At 37.3% G+C, this 19,471-nt stretch overlaps 1 protein-coding gene across 1 annotated transcript; it reads right to left on the reverse strand.

Moving 5' to 3' along the window:
* Positions 1–1,011: 1,011 nt before the first annotated feature.
* tacr3l (tachykinin receptor 3-like) lies at positions 1,012–13,433 on the reverse strand. Its single transcript, XM_079856150.1, has 5 exons — positions 13,058–13,433; positions 9,999–10,187; positions 9,398–9,548; positions 4,317–4,513; positions 1,012–1,622 (listed from the first exon to the last, which is right to left on the reverse strand). Exons 1-5 carry the CDS (start codon positions 13,423–13,425, stop codon positions 1,340–1,342), a joined length of 1,188 nt encoding a protein of 395 aa, XP_079712276.1. The 5' UTR covers positions 13,426–13,433; the 3' UTR covers positions 1,012–1,339.
* Positions 13,434–19,471: the final 6,038 nt, after the last annotated feature.

The raw sequence follows: 19,471 nt of genomic DNA on the forward strand, positions 1-19,471 counted from the left end.
GTTCGAGATGCATATGTCAATCATTTTTCAGACGAACACATTTTCAGTTATTTTAGAAAATGTCTTAGATCTTTCAGTGGTTATTACCGTATGTGAAGCTATGGGGTCCACCTCCTTCAAGTCCCAAAATGTGCATGCATCCTTCACAAAAGTAATCCATCCGGCTCCAGGGGGATAAACGAAGGCCTTCTGAGGGTAATCCGTGCGGTTTTGTCGTAAAAATATACATATATATTTTATATTCATATAAATATACATATATTTTCATTTATAAAGTTTTAAATATGTATATTTTTACTACAAAACCGCACGGATTACCCTCAGAAGGCCTTCGTTTATCCCCCTGGAGCCGGATGGATTACTTTTGTGAAGGATGCATGCACATTTTGGGACTTGAAGGTATTTTAGACATTTTCTAAAATAACTGAAAATGTGTTCGTCTGAAAAATGATTGACATATGCATCTCGAACGGCTTGAGGGTGAGTAAATCATGGGTTAAATATCATTTTTGGCCGAACTATCCCTTTAAGACTTTCGTTCATCTTCGGAACACAAAATAAGAATTTTTTAATGAAATCTGAGAGATTTCTGTCTCTCCATTGACAGGCTACGCAACTACAACTTTGACGCTTCAAAAAGTTCATAAAGAGCTTTAAAAAAACCATTTAGGTTTAGTCCAAATTTTCTGAAAGGACACAATCGCGTTAGGCTATGTGATGAACCGATAGAATTTAAGCTTTTTATGTTTGTCATGTTTTAAGTAAGGGATAATGTAGAGCGAGGCGGTTGTTATAGCGAATACAACCCCGATAGGCTGATTCAAGACCCCTCCGCTTGAATCAGCCTGAAGGGGTTGTATTCGCTATAACAACCGCCTCGCTCTACATTATCCCACTTATTACATGGCTACCTACCAAATAAATCAATAATTTGACACAAAATATTGATTTAAAAAGAAGTTTATTGATTTAAAAACGATTGTATTACTTCCGCTAAAGAAAATAGTCCGTTCGGTCTCTATAGTTAGAATCCTGCGTCCATAGCAACGCTCTGTTTTTCATGGCAACGGTGTGTTATACTTAGCAGCGGTCTGTTATCAAGAAATAACACACCGCATTCTACATTAGAATTCAACCAAGCCATGTAATAAATGCTTATAATTGCATAATGTACTATGTTCTATTTAAGAAATGAGAAGGCAGTATGCAGTATATACTAGGCAGCATGCACTGAGTAGTACGCTAAACTACACTGATAATGTTCCAAATTCTCCACTTGGAGGCAGTATTGCTTCATCACACTGCAGATGATTAGAAGCATGAGTGTAATGGAGCACCTTCAGCTGAGCTGCTCGCTTGCAAACACTGGCTCTCTGTGAAGACAGAGTTTAGTAGCTGCTGTGTTTTGGTCTCTGACCTCGACCTGACACTGGGACTTGGTGCTCTTTCGGTTGCTGTGGCGGGGGTCGTCTCCGTGGACACTGGTGTCGACCCGGGACAGGGTGCACATGCTGCTCTGGTTACGTGGATGGAGACGGGTGGGACGGAGCTCCAGCTCATCGTAGCTTGATACATGGATGAAGGGACACCATCTGAAGGCCCTTTTGAAGCCGGCCCTAAACCTGGAGGTTTGGAAAAAAGGATTTACTCATTGAAATAATTTCCCATTAATAATATTAAAATAATTGCTTCATAATATTTTCAGCCTCTGAAAAAATATTTATATATATAATAAATAATATATATATATATATATATATATATATATATATACACAATATATTATTTTTATATTAAACTTTTTTACATTCTTTATTATACCTTTTATATTCAAATAATATTTGACAAATATATATAATATATTTTAATTAAATATTATTAAATATAATATAATAAATATAATATTCACATTGTGTTATAATATATATTAACATTATGAATATTAAGATATTTAATATTAATATATAAAATATATTATTACAAAAAATATTAAATTATTATTATTTCATTTTATATATCCATTTATTTTAATGTACTTTTTTAAATGTTTTTATTTTTTTTAAATATTAAATAAGACCATGTTACTTGCAAGTTGACCATAAAGTTAATTAAGTTAAACTGTGATACCTTTTATATTCAAAAGAACAATACTTATATGGGGTTGGACAATGAAACTGAAACACAGGCCAATATAGTGTTGGAGTTTTGCACGGCCTTGTGGCCAATCTTCACAGATTTCACATCGCATCAGTAAGAGCTGAGAGTGAAGGTTGAATTAGCAGTTAGCACAGTTGTCCATTACATATAATGGGAGATATATCAGAGTTCAAAAAAGGGCAAATTGTTGGTGAGCGTTTCTCCGGCTCATCTGTGACCAGGACAGCAAGTCTTTGGGGTGTATCGAGAGCTCTGGTATCCAGAGTAATGTCAGAATACAACCAAGTATGACGAACCACATCCAACGGGAGTGACTGTCTTAACCCGGATTTTATCCCAAAAACATAAAACCACCGCTGCCCAAACCCACTGCAAAATTAAATGCGTACCTCAACTCTCCTGTTTCCTCAAAACTGTTCGCCCGGAGTCAATATTCATGGTTAGGCTGCTGTAACCAGAACTTTGTTCACGCGTGTCAATGCCAAATGTCGGTTTTATTGGTGCCAACAGTGCTAATCTTGGGCTGTGTGAAACGTATTGTTCTCTGACGAGTCCACCTTCACTGTCTTTCCCACATCTGTGGAGAGTTGTGTGCTCAGAGTGAAGCACAGGGTGAGGGTGGATCAGATGGTTTGGGCTGTAATATCATGGCGTTCCCTACTGTGCTTGATGGACATGTCACTGCCAAGGTCTACCGAACAAATCTGCACGAGGACCATGTGGTTCAAACATTGTACCCTGAAGGGGGTGCCGTGTTTCAGCATGATAATACACCAATACACACAGCAAGACTTGTGATAGAATGGTTTGATGAACATGAAGGTGAAGTTGAACATCTCCCATGTCCTGCACAGTCACCAGATCTAAATATTACTGAGGTGTTTTTGAGGAGCGAGTCAGGAAACGTTTTCCTCCACCAGCATCACTTACTGACCTGGATACTGTTCTGGAAGAGGAAGAGGAATGGCTCAAATCCCTCTGGCCGCTGTAAAACGTACTGATGCTGTATTGCCGCAAAAGGAGGTCCTACACCATACTAATAAATTATTATGGTCTAAAACTAGGTGTTTCAGTTTCATTGTCCAACCTCTCTGCATATATACATTACTGTTCAAAAGTTTGGGATCGGTAAGATCTTTTTATGTTTTTAAAGGAGTCTCTTCTGCTCACCAAGACTGCATTTATTTGATTAAAAAGAAAAGACAAACAGTAATATTGTGAAATATTATTACAATTTAAAAATTAAAAATTTGAATATGTTGTGAAACGTAATTATTCCTGTGATCAAAGCTGAATTTTCAGCATCATTACTCTAGTCTTCAGTGTCACATGATTCTTCAGAAATCATTCTACTATGATGATTTGATGCTCAAGAAACATTTATGATTTTATCAATGTTGAAAACAGTCGTGTCATTTTTTTTAGGATTCATTGATGAATAGAAAGAAATTCAAAAGAACAGCATTTATCTGAAATAGAAAGCTTTTGTAACATTATACTGTACACTACTGTTCAAAAGATTGGGGTCAGTAAGAATTTTTTGGGGGAGAAATATTAAAGAAATCAATACATTTATTCAGCAAGGATGCATCAAATTGATCAAAAGTTACAGTAAAGACATTATATAAAGTAAAGATTTTATTTCAAATAAATGAAATAGAACTTTCTATTCATCAATCCAGAAAAAAATGTACACAACTGTTTTCAACATTGATAATAATAATAATGAATGTTTTTTGAGCATAATTTCATCAAAATATATTCAAATACAAAACAGTTATTTTAAATTGTCATAATATTTAACAATATTACTTTTTTTTTTTTTTAATCAAATAAATGCAGCCTTGGAAAGCAGAAGAGACTTCTTTTAAAAACATAAAAAATCCTACTGATCCCAAACTTTTGAGTGGCAGCATATATATACACATATACATATACATATATATACAGTATATATATATATATATATATATATATATATATATATATACAATTTATTTATTACTTTCTTATACTGAAAATCTATATTTTCAAATGCCACATATATTTATTTGGCAGGTGAGAAGCCTTTGGGCAGAATTCTTTCTCAATTTTCTCCATTGGTAGATTTGACAAAAAGTACATTTTGCACCCTGTGTGTTTTGTATATGTTTCATTACCTGCCATTCAGACAGCAGTAAATAATCGGGTTGTACATGGTGGAGCTCATGGCCAACCACAACACTGACAGATAGACCTGCTGGATGGACTTCCACTTGTTCAGACGCTTGTTTAGGCCCGTCACAATGAAATAGATGTGATAGGGCAACCAGCAGAGGGCAAAGGTCACCACCACCACGATCATCATCTTCACCACCTGAGGAGAGAGCAAATGATCACAAGTCACAACACGAAGCATATGCATGCAAAACATGGGGTTTTTGGCTTCTTGCTGGAACAAAACAGCATCAGGGAAAGTCACGGCTCAGCTCGTAAGATCGCAGTCTACGACTCAAAGCATCTGCTGCCATCGTTCAGTGAACAAAAACGCCAACCTGGAAACAGATAATGAATGACTGGGGGAAATGTGATTGATAGTGATTTGGCACCACACTGAAAGTCATCAGGCGGGTGTGAGTAAAGAAAGTTTCATTTAGAGCCGTGGTAGTTTTTAATCACGAAAGAGCAGAAGGAAATTAAAGTCGGCTGAAAAGTAGTACATAATTAAACATGTTACATTATGTATTGTAAATGCCACTGAAGTGGTATTTTGATGGACAAAACCAGTAATATTGTGAAATATTATTACAATTTTAAATAACTGTGTTCTATTTGAATATGTTTTAAGATGTCACTGTGAACAAAGCTGAATTTTCAGCATCATTACTCCAGTCTTCAGTGTCACATGATCCTTCAGAAATCACTCTAATATGATGATTTGATGCTAAAAAAACATTTCTGATTATTATCATCAATGTTGTGAACAGTTGTGCTGCTTCCTATTTTTGTGGAAACCGTGATACTTTCTTTCAGGATTCTTTGATGAATAGAAAGTTCAAAAGAGCAGCATTTATATGAAACTGAATTCGATTGTAACATTATCAATGTCTTTACTTTGACTTTTGTTAAATTAGATTAAAAGTATTCATTTTCTTATGGACCCCAGACTTTTGAATGGTAGTATCTGAATAAACCATATCTAATTTATTTGCTAATAATTGCTCTGATATTTGATGGCTTTTACAAATTCAGTGATTTGAGTCATCAACCTGTTCACCAAACTTTGTTTTCAAAGAGGTATCAGAGGTATCGCAGTACTAGCCAATCAAATTAGCATTTTTAGATTTTTACGGAGAACAACGATCTCAGGCTCTCGGCTGAAGGTTTGGACTGCATCAAACACTTGCCCTTGCCTGCAATTCATATCCTTCCCCTTTGTTTTTAAAACCAAACCACCGAAACTGGCACCTCCATCATTAATGGTAAAATCTTCCAGCCATTTATTCATCGCTTTTGAAAACAACATACAAACATCCTTCATTCTCCAAGTTCCTCTGCTCAAAACAAACTTTGAAAAGCCACTCACATCGTCTCATTAATTTGCGCATAATTTGACACAAACCTGTTGGAAAAGACAAAGAAACGCCGTCCGTCATCAATCAATGAACACGTTCATTTGCACCTTGTCTGTAAAAAAGCGACAGGAGTCTTGTTCCCTGAAAAGACCCCACTGTAGTTTAATGAGTATAATGGGATGCAGTGGAGCCTTGCGAATAATTTCTGACTGACAGTTACACAAAGCAGAGAAAGGTTAGGTGTGACGTAAACCGGCCAGCAGACATGACGGCAGAAGTGTCAGAGAACTTGTCTTTTTTATGCCAGATAGACACAAGTTTTTTAATGTTTCAAGGGAAGAGAATAAATGGTCTTCAATCAGTGTGAAAGCACAATATCTTTCAGGAGGGCAGGTGAACATGACCTGTCAGGAGGCTACAGCTAGTTTTCTACTCATTGTGAATCATGCTGATTTTCTCACCATTCATGACATTCTGCAAAAGGGAAAGCTAAAAAAATACAGAGTACCCTGGATTAGATGTAACTTTAGTAAAAACTGATGCATTTATCATAAGTGCAAATTTGTCACATTTGTCACATCGCATCTTCTGTTGATTATTTTCTTTATATAGAAAATCTACATCTTCAGGTCACTTGAATCTTTTTCCCCATTTGTAACCACTTTCTGCGGTTTTGCTTGGTTAATCAAAAACAATTATGAAAAAAAAAATGGTTACACTTTATTGTGAGTTAATAAATGCCTTCTGAAGTGAAACGATGGGTTTTTGTGTGAAAAATATCCATATTTAAAGGGCACCTATTATGCCCCTTTTCACAAGATGTAAAATAAGTCTCTGATGTCCCCAGAGTGTGTATGTTAAGTTTTAGCTCAAAATACCCAACAGATAATTTTTTACAGCATGTTTAAATGGTCATTTTTTGGGGCTCAGAAAAACGCACCGTTTTAGTGTGTGCCCTTTAAATGCAAATGAGCTGCAGCTGCCGGCCCACAGGGCGGAGCCTCACGAGCTCGCGCTCAGAGCCAGGACAATCTCATCTGATAATATCAAAACAGAAACTCTCAGTAACGCTGTTCATTTCGACTCAGAGTCGGACAATAATGCCCACAGGGCCAGAGAATATATGCTGTATGGAGATAGAACAGGTATAGTTTAGTTTAATTACGGTTATAACTAATTTGTCATCTGCTTTTATCCACTATTAATACAAGCCTGCTGTAGCGGACCCCGTCCGAATGATGAACAAAATATACTGAGGAGTTCAGTGAAGTTTATTGTACATCACACAAAAGATGAATCGTTAGTTTTACTCCAGAAAATCACTGTAAGAGCTAATAAACATAGTGCGCATTAAAGTCTTATCCATAAACTCTCTCTCTCTCCCTTTCATTGTCATCAACATACACAGCGAAGTACACAAAACACTCGTTACAACCAACCAACAGTAAACAAATATACACACCTTTTCAGTGGGTGCTTAATAAACTGGAAAAACGACTCGATGAGCTGTCATAAAGTGCACGCTCTCACTTTCATTTCTTCCGTGTCCAGTCACGTTAGGCCTGTCGCTCCGGACAGTGAAGCTGGATCACGAACAGTTTGTACAGATCCATCCTCGAGTAACAACGAGAGTAAATGAAGACTGCTATGTTCATTCTTACATCCAACAACAAAACACCTCAATCGCTTAGGAGACATTCTTGTCTACAGCTGCTCAAGAGTCGAAACAATGGCGGACTCTGTGTCCAGCTCACTCAGGGTGGGTCTATGCTCAAACTGTAGTGTCAATCAACAGTCGTGGGCGGGGCCTGTGCAAAGTGACATCACATTGCCCTGAATCTGAGAACAGCTTAATCTGAGAACAGCTTGTTCTGAGACAGTGCTTATGATTTATGGAGATTTTAAAAAAGCACTGGGTGGATTTTTATCATTATAGGGTGGTTGTGTAGACACTGCCAACACACATTTCTGTTCAAACACCATGTAAAAGTGAATTTTGCATAATAGGTGCCCTTTAAAACTTTATAAACTACAAGCACTGGCTTCCTTCCGGCAATGGCCGTACATGCGTTCACAATAGATTTCCAGGTTGTTTTGAATGGTTGTTCATTGATAGTATCTAATGTGTTTTGGGTGGTTTCTAGAGTGTTGCTAGGGCATTACTAAATAAAAACTGTCCATTTCCTTTTATGGAAGAAATATAGAAATTGCTCATAATCTGTGCAAATTTTAAACGTTTTTTTCCCATCAAGAGTCTGAGAAACAGTTCACACACCCTGTGAAACCTACTGGAATCCTTTCCATTACATTGCAGCCAATCAGAGCGTTCTTCACAGGAATGAATGGGGTTTGGGAAGCGATTGTGAGTAAAGGTGAGTAAACAAGTGCTTTAATCCAGCATAATCCTATGGTTATATTTGAAATGTTTCCGTAATCTCTGCATCAGAAACAAAGTACTGGATTACATAGAATGATCACAGTCATTAATATGAACCATTTGTGCACAATAAGAGATGACTTGTCCTAGAATCATCCCTGAGAGGGAGAACTGTGTTCCACATGTGCAAGCGTGTGTCTGAACGCGCCGGCTCACGAAAAGCTCAGAGCTGACCGGAGAGATAAACCAGACATGACCTTAATCTGTCGAAAAATCTCAAATGGATATAACAATACAGTGAGATATGCTCCGTACAGGTAACAATAAATACATAGATTAATTTCTATGATTTACAAATGCATGGGTTCATTTCTTAAACACTGTCCTTTAGTCACCTCATTCTGACAATCCTACCGAGGACAGAGAGATCATATGAGAGAGAAATCCTTCGGTTCTAACATGCAGTGTAGCGTAACTTTCCATCTCCATCTCACAAATACTTTCACTTTGAAAGATTTTAAAAGACATAATGTCCCCCTGTAGTCAATCACCACCAATTTCCTTAAAAAAATGAGTCATGCCTTAAAATAGCTTGAATGTAACTCGACACCCTTGCCTCATTTAGTATAGGCGGTTCTATGAATATGCAAATGAGCCCCGCCTCCACTCACTCACTCCAGTTCAGAGATCCACTCGTTGACGATCACACGTTGATCTGATTGGTTGCAAGGTAGTTTGTGACGTCAGAAACACCAGCGATTTCAAACCGTGTTTTTGAGACTGTCTTTGGTTCACTTCAGTTTTAAGGAGAAAATACTCAACAATGACAATTGTGAATTTGCACATGGTTTGTCTTAAAGCATATTAAAAACACCACATAGACATATAAACAATATTAAAAGCTTAATTTTCACCACGGGGGGACTTTAAGACTCAGTTTGGTTACACTTTAGACATTCTACTAACCATAGGCCTAAGTAACTTTGCAACTACATGTCAACTAACTCTCATTAAAGTATTAGTAGACTGTAGTAGACTGGTTTGGGTTAGCAGAATAAATTGACGTAGTTGCAAAGTTACTTATAGTCAGTAGAATGTCTGTTGGGTAAGCATCAAAATAAAGTGTTAGCAGATATTAAATCTATGAACACTGTAATGACATTCTTCAAAATATGTTTTTTTTTTATGTTCTGCAGAAGAAATAAAGCAATAAAGGTTTGGAAAGACAAGAGGGAATGGGGAAATGAGGAACAATACAGTTTTGATCTTCTACCACAATGCAAGCAGTTCCAAACTCAGACCTTCTTACCTTCCTTTTAGCACGTAGTTGTCCAACATAATTGTCCGATGAATCTCCAGGAATTTCTCCTCCCCAAAGTGTCACCCCGACTATAGTGTAGGTGATACCCATCACCACTAGGGGCAGCATGTACACCAGCACCGTTACTATGATATGATACCTGCACAGGTGAGAGGAGAGGAAGCCGTTGTGAAAAACAAGTGGCTTTTATGGAGCTCGCCAAATGATAAAACCAAGTACAAATGCCCAGGGTTGGATATTTAAACAATAAATTTAGATTGTGAGTCGGAATGACTGTTTACGCTTCTCACACACCATTTGGCCACTGGTAAATAGGTAATGTGTTTGGTTTTCAGTGTTTCTCGCCTCACTGCCAGATGGTACTTAGTGTAAGGATAACAGGAAATGTAAAGCCAGAAAGAGCATTACCAATATTTGAGGAGTGAAAGCAGAGCCTGAGAAGTGCAGGCTGTACAGAAATTACAATCCAGCAGAAAAAAAGCCAATCAGGCATTGCCAAAATATCATCTTGCTGTCGAGAATCCTGAGTGAAATTGACCTTATTAGTGACTGATTTGGAACTTTTGTTTGGAACAAATTAATCTCTTACATGAACGAATCCTCAGAGGGTCTCGGCCAGGCAACGAAGCAGACGGTTCTGCGGGGCATAGTTCTCGTGGTGGAGTAGAAACACAGCGGGAAAGCCAAAATCACCGCCAGGGCCCAAATACAGAGAATCACCACTTTAGTAGCAGTAGCTGACAGACGAGGCTTCAGAGGGTGAATTATGGCCATGTACCTGCACAAAGAAAAATGTTTTTTTTATATGCATTGGTCAATTTGGAGATTATGGGCTATTTTGCTTTTCAGACTAATAAAGCACTTTTTTTTTTTGTTGCTTCATTTCAATTGCAATACATGTTTCTCAAAATGAGTTTTTTTCTCAGTCAGAAATCTCCACTTCAGCAGCACTTAAACCAGATTTATTACTATCTATATTCTGAATGGTTTTTACAGAGGGGTTTGTTCATATATCATTTGCCTGATTTATATAGCATTTTATTCCTAAAAACAACGTGATTTTTTCTGGCTGTAGCAGGCTGTACAGTGCGTGCCATTGTAAAGACTGTACGTCTATTCCTCACAGCCTCATTTTCATCTGTGTTAAATTCAATATGGCGACGGCGTCTAACCTTAATGATGAAAAGAGATATGCAAATATGTAATATGTCAACATTAAGTGACAAGAATTTTTAACCTGGCTTTAACCAAGATTTATGTCCTGGAACATCCCAAGGCGTCATATACTGACGCTTTTGACATTTCGTCTACATCGACCGCACATGGCACCCTTTAGCGTCAATATGAGACACAGATAGATATGGGCCAGAAGGCGCCTCCTAGCTGTCTAACCCTACCCCAGACCTAAACCTACCCATAACCGAACAAAGCTCTGTGCGTGTCATATTGACGCTAAAGGGTGCCATGTGCGTTCGATGTAGACGAAATGTCAAAAGCGTCAGTATATGACGCCCTAGGATGAGAATGCGTTGCGTTTACTTAGATAATCCATCATTTGCATTTCTAAACATAAGATTTGAGAAAACTAATATCATTTTTGCTATTCTTAAGCAATCAACTGGGAAATTATGGTGATATCTGTTGAATCAGTTAAATATTTAACCCTATTCACCTGGTTTCTTGCCTTAAAGTCACCATGAAATAAAAATGGACAATTCTTTTCTTTTAATTTTTTTTTTATGATATATCTGTGCAAATCATTTTTTTTTATTCATGTGCCTCATAATCTGTAATCAAAGTAACCTCCCCTCCCTCTTGCAGCGTCTTCTTGTCTGATGATGTGGTTACTGGTGTGAGGGCGGGGCAACCTGTCACTCACATGAGATCCACCAATAGCAAACCACAACCATCCAATCAATTCCCAATGGACAAAATCAGGTCCCACCCTACATGTTTTCTTCAAGAATTCGTTTCACTCGGATATAGGTCACAAAAAGGGAAGAAGAGTCTAGTGCAACTTCCATTTCATCCTTGACTTTAAACTTAAAAATGGACAAAAAAAATATAACGCATAATAAGCCAGCTTCATGCTGTTTGACTTCATCATAATGAACTCTGGAGTAAATTAGAGCATTATCTCTAATAAAAAAGCACTTCCACTATGAGCGAATATTTTGAAAATATAATGGAACATGCATAAATTAAACACAAATGTCGGTAGGTGGCATTCCCAATAATTAATATAGTCTTGTATGTTGATGACATTTATGGGTAATTCATATTGAAAAATGAAATGCATTATTAAAAACTATTTTAATTCCACCTTACCTAGGATAACCTTTTGATAATAGGAATGAAAAGGTGAGCAGGCATATGGACATGAACACTCGCGCATGATGAAAGATTACGTAGAGTTAGGATGAACTGATGTTCTCTGGCTCACACAACCACAGACTGAGCTTGTAAGCTTTTAATGAAGGAAAAGCCCCCCAATGCTCTGTATAATGCAGATCAGTATCAAAGATCTCATCTCATCTCATTAGATGCATTCATAACTAACTGGATGCTATGAATGTTGATTGCACAAGGTCACATTATTGTATCAACTCTGCATTATTCTGTAAATGAACAGGTGGAAGAGGAAGAAAGAAGCCTGTGCTGGTGGTCCTTAAAAGCCTGTTCCTTTCTTTGTGCTGTTCTCACATACCTTCTTCCCATGACTTTTCTAGTCTTTAATGATTACTTAATATGAATTCCTTTTAAAAAATACTAACAAAAAGCAGGGTGATGTCATGGGCCAGTAATAAATATAAATATAAATAAGTATAAATACAATTAAATATCCAATCATTGTAATCTACTTGCCACAATAGCAATTGACATGTAACTGATTTGATTGCCATTTTACAGAGGCTGGTTTATACCTTTTTTATATTCATACAAAATATCAAACATTTAAAAACATGGTATCATAAATGATATATTGATTATTTCTATTATAAATAATGCTGAGATTTGCAAAATAATTGTATCTAATAAAAAGCTCACTTTAAGACTTTTAAGAGCACTTTCAAGCCTTAAATGTTTCCAATTTTTGTTACACTCAACATCATCTCAATCTCTCTCCCACAAACATTTGAACACTTTTATTGTAATTCTATTCAATTAGTTTTTTGTACAGATTGACCAGACCTGAATAGAGTAGGCTAGTATTCAATAGTTCTCAGATTATTTTTTGTTCATATTTTCAACAAAACGCTAGAAGAGACCTGAATAAACGTAGAAAGAGCAGTCTGGAAAATGTGCATGAAGAACCTTTAACATATTTTGATTCCACAAAAGGTTCTTTACAGTGGAAAAACATGTTCTTTAGAATATTGAAATGTTCTGAATGTGAAAAAAAAAAAAAAACTTTTAAGAACTGTTCCCTGAAATATTCTTTAGGGAACCAAAAATGGTTCTTCTACGGCAAACCCCCACTTTTGGAACTGTAGACGATTTCTATTACTTTTTAAAGATTCTATTAATTTCCGTGTCTTTTGGAAATCACAATTTCCATGGGAACCCTGAAGCAATTACCTCAGCTTAATATTTTTTTGAACGATGAACCCTGATAAAAATGTTATAATTGATCATAAACAGTATTACCTGTCGACTGCAATCGCTGTCATGGAGTAAATGCTGGCAAATACGGCGGTCACGGGAAAGAAGTTGTGGAACTTGCAGTACACCTCTCCAAAGTACCACTCTCCGTGCGTGGCGTAAATGAAGTTGATGAGCGTGTTGAAGGCGGCCATCGAGGCGTCGGAGAACGCCAGGTTGAGCAAGAAATAGTTGGTAACGGTGCGCATCCGTTTATGGGCCAAAATGATCCATATAACGATGATGTTACCGAACACGGCGACCGCGAGCACGGAGCTGTACGCGACCGACCAGACCGCGACACGCCACGCCGGCTGCACGAACTGATTCGTGAAATTACGCGTTACGTTTGAGCCACTCTGAAGACCAGCCATGATCAACTTAATGCGATATCCTTCTTAAACAGTTAGACTTTTGTCTGAGATATATATTTAATCCTCTATGGAATCAAGAATAGATCTGGCGCGTCCTCGTGCTCTCCATCCAAAGTGTCCAAAATAGCGGTGACGCGCATATGACAGACGTCTGGAGATGCTGCTGCTCCTGCCACATGTTACTGCTCAAATGAACATGCACAAGTGGGATAGTTTTAGTAGATTTTGAACTTATAAATGCTTTATAGCCTCAGCCTGTGAGGTTTGTGATGCAACAGCTCTCTATATGTATCAAAAATATTTTAAATATGACTTATGAACAAAATGAGGAATTGCATTTCACCTCAGCAGCGAATTTACATAAGATATATTTATATGTGTTTACTGCAATTTAAGTAAAACAAATTTTTAAAGCTGCTTTCTTCATATAAGGTATGTAGATATCATTAAAACAAAAACTTAATCTATGGTCCTGCTGGATCCTGGTCCTAGGTGGTCTACCAGCTCTGACAACAAATGACCAGCTTGGTCCAACTAAAAAACCATGTAAAACCAGCTGCCATTAGAAAGGGAACATGTAAGTACAAACAAACAAACAAACAAACATGTAAGTACCCAGATACTATTTTTTTATTTTAGTAAAATAGTTAGTAAACACAGTTTTTTGGTGCAAATATGTTTACCATAAAGACAAGTTTCAGCCTGATCTACAATCTCTTTATGAAGCGTCAAAGTGGTTGTTGCGTTGGTGTCAATGGAGGGACAGAAATCTCTCAGATTTTATCAAAAAGATCTTCATGTGTGTTCTGAAGATGAACTGAAATCTTACAGGTTTGGAACAAAATGAGGGTGAGTAATTGATGACAGAATTTTTATTTTTGGGTGAACTATCCCTTTGATGGAGAAAAAATCCTTGATGGAACCAGACTCAGCTGGAGGAGCCTGCCCTCCTCATTACAATACAGTTACATATGCCAAATAATATCTTGCATATTGTCTTATACTAGCTAAGCATTCATTGAAGACATTATTAAAATGTTATTAAGCCAATGTTTAATTTGTTAAGATAATTATGATTTGTAGTCTTTTGACGTTCATCTTAAGCTGACGGAAAGGATGAAGGAAATAGTAAGTGAAGCGTGTGTTGATGTCTACTTGGTATAAACTGTAATTGGCAGTGGAGTTGCTCTGTAACGCCTTCCTATATTAATTCAGTCTTTGAAGTATATCCTAAAAATGGCAGGCAGTTAAGATTCAGTAGTTTTGAACTTTTTTAAAAGTCTTCTCAAATGAGCAATATTCACTGTCCACAAATGAGTTGTCACAACATTCCATAACATTTTCCACATCTTTGTCTCTGAGCAGACAGATGACGCAAAATATCTTGGTGTGATGCAAATTTAAATTCAGTGTGAGAAGAACATCTTGCGCAGCAAGGCGGCATTTGAATATCATTGTCAAACTCTTTGGTTGTCAAAAATAGAGACAAATATTCTGCCATTATTTATGAATCTTCATGCAACTCTTTCCCATCCAAGAACAGGTCTGTCAAGATATAAAATAATAAAAAACACCATAAAAGAAACAGTAATAGTCATACAATAGCTTTGTGCAAGGAACAGATTAATATGAAGAGGCGGAGAGGAATATTATGTGAATAAAGATTTATTTTCTTTTGAGATATGTGCATGACTCATGGAGATATGTGCATGAGACATATGGAGTTCTTTTATGATTTTTTTTTTGTGTGTCTGTTCTGGAGTTTGACGGACATGAACTTCATCCTTTGTTATAAGTGTATACTCTCAGTGTTTCCCATAGTAGCTGCACATGGATGTTTGTGCACGTGTGTTTACAATCATTTGTCTGTGCGTGTTCTAACCACAGAAAGGCCATGTTATGCATCCCGCCACACACCCAGGGTTCAGGTGGTTTTGTACCTTTCATCTTCGACCATTTCATTAATCCTTTTGAGGCTTCCGCAGGTGTTTGAGCTCTCCGGGAAGAAGCTGCCCTTTTATGCAGATCTGGCAACCTCCACTGACGCCTGTCGGAGGAGTCCAGCTTTCACACTCTCTGTCAGTGCCTGGGGAGAAGCTTTTCCAATTAAAAGGGATTAAACTCTGATTGAAGCACACTTAATGAATCAGATCAACAGTTGCTTCCTCTACTTCACAAGGGGGAATATGACTAATGGCACAATGCAAGTGTGTGGCTGTGTGTTAGGGCGAGTTTGTTTTTGCAAATGGACTCTGATGGGGGAATCACCAATCAACAGGTGAATGTTTAAAATGTGGATTCTCAATTAAAATTAGAGCTGCAAAATTAATCAAAATAATTAAAAAAAGTCTCAGAGTGACTCGGTTTGCAGTAAATGCTGCTCCACATGAACTCATCTTGAGTTTGTGTCACTTGTTATGTGCATTTGGGAACGCAATATGCGCCAACCATCTTTCCAAACATTTAATAAAAAGCCATAAACCTGCTGTTGTCCACAAAAGAGAAGCTGCCAAAATAAAAGCTTGATGGTTTTAAGATGAAGAAATGTAGACAGCCACTATATTAGTAGTAGTTAGTACTATAGTAGATTCCCCCCCCAAAAAAGTACGATTGAAAGTACGATAATTGTGCTCATTAAAATAAACTCTACTGTATTTTAGTGTAAATTCATTTGCCGCTTGGCAGAAGCCAGTCTAAATACCAGATACCAACATGGACAAGAATGAATTTTAATTGCAATGTAAAAGAAAACATCTTCATTTTCACTTCTGCCATGAGCTGTCATCCTGCAGTGAGACCTCCTGAGGAAAACAGGTTGCTGCTGGAAGAGGTGTTGGTGAGGCCAACAGGAGGCATGCATCAGTTTTAATGAATCAATAACTATAGTGAACGACTGAACGAGACATTATAGGCTACTATTAAAATGCACTGTCCTTCCTTAAACTGACTCTGTGTGGTCATTAAAAATTCTTGGGTGTTTCAAATTCGGCTTCTTCAAATCATGGTGTCCTAATCAGCCCATGTTCACTGCACTAATAGCTGGTTTGGAGGGCGTACTGCTGGACACGGGTGGTGATTGAACAGATTTCCAGACACACTAAAGCCATTTGAGTGCGCCAGAAATGCAAAATAAATGAAAGGAATTGTTACTATCGATTTAATAGAAATCAATGTTAATCCCATCTTATTATTACATTTTTGTAATGTATTGGTCGCCACTTTGTCTGACATTAAATCTGGTTTCTGAAGGAAATTTTCATTTGAGATCCACAGATTGGAAACATACAATGACAGAGAATGAATAGAGAAAATTGCCACATGGCGCTCAGTGAAAAGCTTCAAAAGGGCTGTGTTTAATGAGATGAATATTGTGTGTCTCGACTGAAACTCCACAACATGTCACCAGTACCGTCTCTGTCTTCACAGCACTCTTATTGCTGAAGCTCTCAGCATGGGTTCACATGTTTCAAACTCTTCAGAACAGAGATTGCTTCTATCACTGATTGCATCCATTTGTGCACACAGCTAGTTTAAAGATCTCAGGCTTCAACAAGAGAACAACCAAACCCCAAAGGACTACCTGATTTCATTCAAGCACTCTGCAATCTCACTTCTGGGGTATTTTTAAATCGACTGTATAGTAAATGACTCAATCATATTGACTGAGTTTAGTTGCCAGTTTGAGAGGTACCACTGCTGCTGAGATTGAAAGAGAAAATGGTTGGAAAAACCTGAAGAACCCGCGATTTCATGAATCAATGTGACAAGCTGATTGAACAAGAGACTAAATTGCTCTGCAATATATATATATATATATTATTTAAACTAGTTTGAGTCAACACCATAGCCATTATGGGAGATGGGTGGGTTGGGGGGATCATTATATAAACAGAGTTGTACATTAATCTATTGACAATATGAGTCGAAAAGTATACACTTTGCTGTGTGAGTGTGAATTAGGACAAAATCATAATCATTACTTCACGAGTTCACCTGCCCATCCAGTCATAAAAGTTAATGGTAAACCAACTTGGCTTGTTGCCCTCGAAAGCTTGGCTTGAGCTCTAAACTAAACCCCCCATAACAGTACTACGTAGATGAAGACTGAGAGAAATAGAGGAGGAGAAGGGGAGGTATGGGGATGCCGGAAGAATGTTGCGCAATGACTTTCTAATGATTATTGACAGGACTTAACATATAATAGAACTTCATATAATATAATGCACTTTCCAGAAGAGGGCAGCAGAGTGTTTATCCTGAAGAAAGTTTAACCCAATATAAAAATACGGCTATTATTTACTCAACATCATGTCATTTCAAGCCCTGTTCTTTTTTGCTGTGGAACAATCTTAATGCACTTCTCTTCTACAAAACAATGCATGCGTCTAATAAATAATAAAAAAAGAGAGAATGTCACACATTACTATATTTTGGCACAAATTTATCTGTGACTTGAAAATATGGCTAACACTAGACAAGGCATTTCATACACAATAGTAACCCAAAGTGGTTTACATAGAAGGAACTAAAATAATCAAAAGAAATTAAAATAACAATAAAAGGTGAGAATAAAAAATTATAAAAAATAAATGAACAGTTTAGAATAAAAAGGAAGATACAAAAATAAAATACGGTGCCATCATTCAGACGTAGCACAGTGCTCATTCAGTAATGTACAGCTAAACGGATATGTTTTTAGTCTGGATTTGAATGTGGCTACTGTTGGAGATCATCTGATCTCTTCTGGAAGCTGGTTCCAGCTGCGGCTGGCAATAGCTAATAGCTTTTTAATAGCTAAAAGCAGACTCACCATGCTTTGAGGTAACCCTTAGTATTTCAAGCTGTTGTGGTCCTAATGACCTGAGTGATCTGTTTATATTCAGTGAGTATATCTGCAATGTATTTAGGTCCTAGGTCATTACGTGATTTATAAACAAGTAATAATACTTTAAAATCAATCCTAAATGTAACTGGAAGCCAGTATAAAAACCCAAGGACTGGTGTCATAAGCATTCTGTATTAGCTAAGCTGTCTTATGATTTTTATGAGGAGTTCATTACAATAGTCCACCTAGTGATAAAAGCATGAACAAGTCTTGTCTGGAAACAAAGCATCTAATTCTTGCAATATTTTTGAGATGATGGTGTGCTGATTTAGTTACTGCTTTGACATGACTACTGGAACTAAGATCTGACACCAAAATCACACCAAGATTCCTGACTTGATTTTTAGTTGTTTGACCCTTAGACTCAAGGTATGCGTTCACCTTGAGAACTTCATCTGTGTTTCCAAACGCGATGACTGAAAGTTTTGGCACATCCAACTGTTAATTTCATCAATGCATTGGCACAGGGTGTCAACGTGGCTGTAGTCGTTAGGCGATAGGGCTAAGTAGATCTGTGTATCGTCTGCATAGCTGTGGTAAACAATTTGTCTCTTTCTCATTATTTGGCTCAGTGGGAGCATAAAGATGTTGCACAAGACAAAAGCGATGCAAGAATTAATCCTTGAGGGACTCCCTCCTCATGTCATGGATTTCCACTCAGACTTGTGGTCTCCTACTCACATAACCATTTTAGACCATCCCAGAAAGCCCGACCCAGTTTTCAAGCCAGCCAAGAAGTATGTTATGATCGACGGTGTCAAATGCAGCACTGAGATCGAGTAGTAGTAGAATTGATGTTTTGCCTGTATCGGTATTTAAGCGAATATCATTTATTATCTTTATGAGCGCTGTCTATGTGCTGTGATGCGGTTGGAAACCAGATTGAAAATCGGCAGAGTATCCAATTGAGCTTAAGAACTTGTTCAGCTGATTGAAAACAACATTTTCAATGATCTTGCCTAAGAAAGGAAGATTTTGAGATTTGTCTGTATATGGTGTTATCCAGTATGGTGTTATCCCGATTGCTCTTTTTCGGGAGGGGCTTAACTACAGTTTTTCAGGGAGTTTGGAAAAGTACTGTAAAGAAGTGAGGCATTTACCACTTCTAGGAGATTTGCACAGGTTGAAGTTTTAAGGTTCTGTAGTGTTTCTTACTAAATT

The sequence above is a fragment of the Squalius cephalus genome (assembly GCF_949319135.1).
Source record: "Squalius cephalus genome assembly, chromosome: 2".
Lineage (NCBI taxonomy): Eukaryota > Metazoa > Chordata > Actinopteri > Cypriniformes > Leuciscidae > Squalius > Squalius cephalus.

What these genes read in the sequence shown, in the direction of transcription:
- tacr3l (XM_079856150.1), bottom strand. Translation starts at nt 13,425, where the DNA reads ATGGCTGGTCTTCAGAGTGGCTCAAACGTAACGCGTAATTTCACGAAT. An exon ending in ACAGCGATTGCAGTCGACAG is followed by an intron (nt 10,188 to 13,057) that starts GTAATACTGTTT and finishes TTCTTTGTGCAG; the next exon opens with GTACATGGCCATAATTCACC. An exon ending in TACTGCTGTCTGAATGGCAG is followed by an intron (nt 1,623 to 4,316) that starts GTAATGAAACAT and finishes CCAAACCTCCAG; the next exon opens with GTTTAGGGCCGGCTTCAAAA.